Consider the following 5,717-nt stretch of genomic DNA (forward strand, 5'->3'; position numbering starts at 1 on the left):
TTGATTGATTGATTGGATTGATTGATTGATTGATTGATTTCATTGATTGATTGATTGGATTGATTGATTGGATTGATTGATTGATTGATTGATTGAATATACTGCCCCATCCCCGAAGGGCTTCACCCACAGAAGCTGAGGTTTTACAGACCCCCAGACACTTTGTATCCTTCATGATTTACACCATTAGTGGATCTCTTTCAAAGTGATACACCTTTATTACAGAGACTTGATATTATTGTATTTGTGGGTCCACTGTGTGTGTATTATTCATTGTCTTTGTTGTTGCTATTTATAATATGTATACTTTGGGTGTTGATTAAGAGTTGTGGTTCTGTTATATAAATGTTTCAATTATTTTAATTAAAAATAGACTTTTAAAGTACCGCACTAGAGTTTCTAGATTGGCACTTTTCCCTTCTGTTAATTCTTCAGGATACTGTCTCTGTCTCATTATATATTTATTATTTCTTACTAGCCCAAAGCCACCCAGGCTGGTGATGTGTTGGAGTGCACAGAATCAAACTCCAGGTTCTCCAGATTAGAGTGCACCTGCTCTTAACCACTACACCACTCTGGCTCTGCCTTCACTGTCACACCCTCCACTCCTTCAGAGAGAGAGACTCCTGGAAGGATAACAGAGCCAGCCAGTCAAGCTTCACAAACAGCGCACGAGTGGAAGGGTCTCACCATCTCCACTATGTACTCCTTCTATCTTTGCAAATGACGCAGTTTTTGTTTCCTTGGGAGCGCAATTGAGGCTCACTGCTAATCTCAAACCTGCTTTCATTGCAGAGGTTCCCAGGTTCCAGCTCTCAGCTCTCTCTCCAGTCAGGGGATCTCTTGAAAGGAAGAACTGGGAAAGAGGACACATTTCCAACCAGAGCAGACCTTACTGAGTTCAGGGCACCAAACTGCACAGCAATTTAGTCAAAGTTCCAGCTCTTGTTATGCAGAAATCAACAGCGTTCTGACCTGGGGGGCTGTAATAGCCTTGATCTTGGCTGTTTAGCTGGTCGTGGCCCTGGTTAAGAGGTAGAGGAGCCAGAAGTGATTTTAGTCCATCTCTGGTCTTGTTTGGAAGAAAGATGGAACTGTGCTTCATTTCTTGTATGAGTTAGGTAGGAACAAACCGTAATAGATATGAAAACAGGAATTATAGCCATCTTTTGTATTTCCATACCGTACGGGAACCTCCTTGGCTCAAGGCAGTGAATCCACCCCCTTGCTCCACCTTGGCATGTCCCTTTTCATTTGCGTGCAAACCTGGGATGGACAAGGGTGCCACCGCCGCGAGGTTTCGCTTCCCTGACCCCAAGCATCCAAAGGACTCTTTTTTATAGTTCCTTTCCGCCAGTGCCTACATCATTGTTTCGCCCTGCCTTCGGCGTGAAATTCAAGAAGGGATTGGCCCGGTACCACGGATGATGTACATTGGTTGGCTAAGTGCATTTTGTGAATGAATGGCTCGTAGGCTGTCCATATCCTCCCAGGTTCCCGGCGGGAGAAAGTGTATTTAAGATGTTGTAAAGCTGCTAGGCGAAAGCAGCGATAGCAGCCGAATCATGAGAAGGTGCTGACCCGTAGGTCAGCATCTCAATGAAACCTTTTATTATTTTCACCATACCTCACCGTGTCGTGGTCCCGTTTCTGTTCCCCTGCGCCAAAACGAGAGCTGAAGTTGGTCTGGAGCCATTAAAAGTTACCAGGCAGCGCGGTGACAGTTAAATACAGGATAGGAGGCCACCGGAGGAATTCCCCTAGCTGGTTGCTATGTAGAGGCAGGTACGGCAAACCACCTCTTGTTCGTCTCTGGTTTCACCTGGATGATCCAGGCAAGTCTCAGTTGATCTCTGTCGATCTTGGAAGCGGAGCAGGGTCAGCCGGTGGTTAATACTTCTGGATGGGAGACCACCAAGAAGGTCTGGGATTGCTATGTGGAGGCAGCAGCGCATTGCCAGGTCACCTCTGTTTGTCCTGGATCTGGCGGCCCAGGATAGCCCAATCGTGTGTCAGATCTCAGAAGCTAAGCAGGGTTGGTCCTAGTTTGTTTTTTTTTTACGATTTTATTAGTTATATAAATGGAAATTACAAATACTCTGCCAAAGGTTTAAAAGTTTTACAGGATAACAGATGTAATGATTGAATACCATCATAAAATTTCATTTTACATCTTTTCTTCCAAAATCGAAGCACACATCTTCGACATCTTTGTGTAGACTTCCAGAGATAAAAGAGGGAAAGAAATTCCCTCATGAAGGTAAGTTCGTTCAGAGAAGCATTTAATTAGATCGACCCAAAAAGTAGGAAAAGGAAGGGAGAAAAAGAGAGTGAAGAAAAAAGAAGAGGGAAAAAGAAAACGCATAAGAAAACAATATTTTGTGATGTTCTCTATGAACAACTATCTCGTATCTTTTCCTCTCATCTTAACTCGATTAGGGACTTCTCCCAAGAGCCACGCTGCCCTTTTATGGTGCAGCTGACAGCATTCCATCATACTTCTCCCAAGGTCCTAGTTAGTAGTTAGGTGGGAGACCTCCAAGGAAGTCGAGGACTTCTGCAAAGGCAAATTCACTTCTATTTGTCTCGGTTTTGACCTGGATGCCTCTCAGGCTAGTCCAGTCTGGAAAGCTAAGCAGGCTTCGGCCCTGGCTAGCTCTTAAGCAAGAGATCTCCAAGGAAGCACAGGGTTCCCACGCAGAGGTCAGCAACGGCAGTCCAACTCTGTTCCCCTTCTGCTTTGAAAACCCAAGAGGGTCACCACAAATTGACTGTGACTGGATGGGGTTTTCCACCAGCTGTAGCAGCACCACCTCTTCCAAAGGAAACCAAATCTGGCAGCGAGCATATCCTTAGAAGGTCTGATCACCCTAGAAAGCAGGGTATAAATAACAGGAACGGTGACTTCTTATGAACAGGAGGCTTAAAATACTGAAGATTAACTTCCCAATTGTTGCAAAGATTCATTGTAGTATCTTGCCAGAGGATTTTCCAAAAAACACTTCAAGAATTCTTTTTTTAAACTTAATAACAGCAGCCAGAGTAACGCTAGTATCTAGCTGGAAAGCGAAAAGATGGCCAAATAGAGAACTTTTGAAAGAAATTATGTTTGTGCATGCCACCGTGGCTCAATCAATTAACAAATCTTGTAAATAGGCAGTCTTAAACATAAATTTGAGGAACAGTGGGGATTATATAGCTGAACTCAATTGTTTAAAAATGTAATAATGGGGATTAGAAACAGAATTCAGATCCTCTGAAGATGCTGCCAGCCACAGATGCAGGTGAAAACGTCAGGAGAAAAATGCTACTACACCGACGGCCACACGGCCCGAAAACCACACAGCACCTAGCAAGGGATTCCGCCGCGTGAAAGCCTTCGAATAAATACATAGAATTAGAAAAGTTAATTGAGAGCTAGTGGTGCACTTTAATATTGCAGCCAAGACTATATTAGCAGCCATTAGCAATTAGCAGCCAAGACTATAAGTAATTGTCAAAGTGTTTCTATTCAAAATATGCAAGTTGATGTTAGTAGTGTAGAAGAACGTTAGGTGAAAATTAAGTAAGAGAGAGGGAACTCTCAAATGGCTAAACATAATACAAGATGGGGGTTGTTCCTTTGAGGGTCCATAACTTTGGGACTCCCCTGAATTAAACGTCACTCAAACCTGCGTGGTATCATCAGGAGAGTCTCCTAAAGATACCCTGAACGTTTGGTGCCGCTAGCTTAACAAGCTTAATATTCTGCACCCCTGACAGCAGGCATCCCTCAAATTTCCCCAGATTCTTCTTTTAAATCCACCCCTCTTCTCGCATGGATTTAAACGGAGAATCTGAGGTCCTAGTTTAAACATTGAAAGTTATGTTGTTTCAGGGTGGGGAGAATTACCTTAAAACAGCATCACTTTCAATGCCAGCTTTAACTAGGGACTCTGTGATTCTCCCTTTAAGCGGATTTAAAAGGAGAATCTGGGCTCTCTAGTTTAAACACAATTCATTGAAAATGATGCTGTTTGGGGGTGGACTCCAGCATCACAGAGTAGCCGCCCCATGAGGGGGGAGGGGGTGCAAAACTCAGATTCTTTCACCAGGCTCCATTTTCCCCTAGCTACTTCTGCCAGAGGGGAGGGCAGAAGGGACTGCCGGGCTGGGGAGCCCAGCTGGTGGGGGTGCAGGCTGGGTAGGCTGGGCAGGGGAGTCTGCCATCCCGAGAGCTGCTTTTATAAGCCACTGAGGGCGGGGGTGGGGCTTGTGGAGGCGTGGCCACACCCCAACCCCCCCCATTAAAAAAAATCTATACCTACATCACTGGGTGAGACTTGAGGAATCAGTGGTGGGTGTAATCGGCCAATGTGTTTTGCTTTCCAGGTGCGTGTGTGCATTCTGGGAAAGAGCCATGCTTACTTCTAGACAGGGTGGCTTCCAAAGTCACCAGCTTTATGGGGATGTACAAATGGAAAAATGCTTACTTTTCTCTCTTCCTCGCTCTTGCTCTTTGCTACAAAGTGACGGCACCACGCGGAGGAGAGCAGCATAGCCAACGCTTTCCAAAGGAACCAAAGGAACCAAATTAGCACTTAGGATTTTTTTTTAAAAACGCTAAATTTCATTCCATTTCAACTAAAACTCCAGAATGCCGCGCGGAACCGTAGCAAGAGTCTGAGAAATTGCTGTCCTTCCATTTCTCACAAGCAGAGCTCTTTAGAGGGTTGGAAGGCCCATCACAAGTCGAACAGTGTCTGTAAGTCTAAAAATCCTCTTGGAAGGTAGTGGCCTTCCCACGTTAAGCAAAGAGGTTGGCTTTTTTCCCAGACTGGAGTTACACCCGCAAAAGCCCACTGGGTGTAACTTTGGGTGCAACTTCGCTTTTGACTGGCACCTGCAAAATGGCGGGCTATTCAAGTGATGTGTATGGTAAGTTGCCAACCTCCAGGTGGGATCTGGAGCCCTCCTGGGAATTATATAACTGATCTCCTGACTGGAGAAGATGCCTGGTTTGGGAGAGTGGACTCTCCTGCTGAGGCCCCCCTCCCTCCTTCCCCTGCCCAGGCTCCGCCCCCCAAGTGTCCAGGAATTTCCCAGCCTGGAGTTGGCAGCTGTAGTGGTGCTGGCCTAGAGCTGGCCCATTTCCCTCAAGTGATGAGGCGTTCCTGGGGTCATGCTGGCCGAAAGCTGAATGGCCGCTTCTCTTGCAGTGACTCTTCTGCTGGCAACTCTGCCAAGCCAGAAAACCTGTGGATCTGGCAGCCGGGAAACAAACAGCTCCAGACCTTGTGTGTTACCGCTGCCTGGTTTCCAGGTAACTGTTTATTTCCCCGAGATGTGCCAGCTCAGCAGTTTAGAGGAACAGAAACAGGACTCAACACAGCCGCAGAATATTGAAATAAAAAATGAGTTTATTGAGATGCTGACCTACGTGTCAGCACCTGCTATCACAGCAACTGGCGACATCGCCTAGCAGCGCTTCATACAACCACTTCTTATACACTGTAGGGGTGAGCCCCGGAGAACCCAAAGTGGCAGGGCCTCAGACAGAGCCAGCAGGGAATGCCTCGGTGCCATCTGTGCCCTTCTGGGCGCACACGCCACCTGTCACGCCTTTGAGTCACCCCATGAGTCATAGGTCATGAGATGCCTGACTCACTGTCACAAGATGTCCTGGACAAAGTGGACAACAGCGGGTACATACCCCCCAGGTATGGATTAGGCCCGAC

The 5,717-nt window shown here is 46.3% G+C and overlaps 1 protein-coding gene across 1 annotated transcript in view; it reads left to right on the top strand.

The window, feature by feature from the left end:
• TEKT5 (tektin 5) overlaps positions 1-5,461 on the top strand; it is a 9,242-nt gene extending 3,781 nt beyond the window's left edge. Inside the window, exons 2-3 of the mRNA XM_048494134.1 lie at positions 4,816-4,917; positions 5,199-5,461. Coding sequence (XP_048350091.1) covers positions 4,816-4,917; positions 5,199-5,461 — 365 coding nt within the window. The remainder of the gene's footprint in view (positions 1-4,815; positions 4,918-5,198) is intronic.
• Positions 5,462-5,717: the final 256 nt, after the last annotated feature.

This window comes from Sphaerodactylus townsendi, linkage group LG04 (genome assembly GCF_021028975.2).
Source record: "Sphaerodactylus townsendi isolate TG3544 linkage group LG04, MPM_Stown_v2.3, whole genome shotgun sequence".
Taxonomy (NCBI): Eukaryota; Metazoa; Chordata; class Lepidosauria; order Squamata; family Sphaerodactylidae; genus Sphaerodactylus; species Sphaerodactylus townsendi.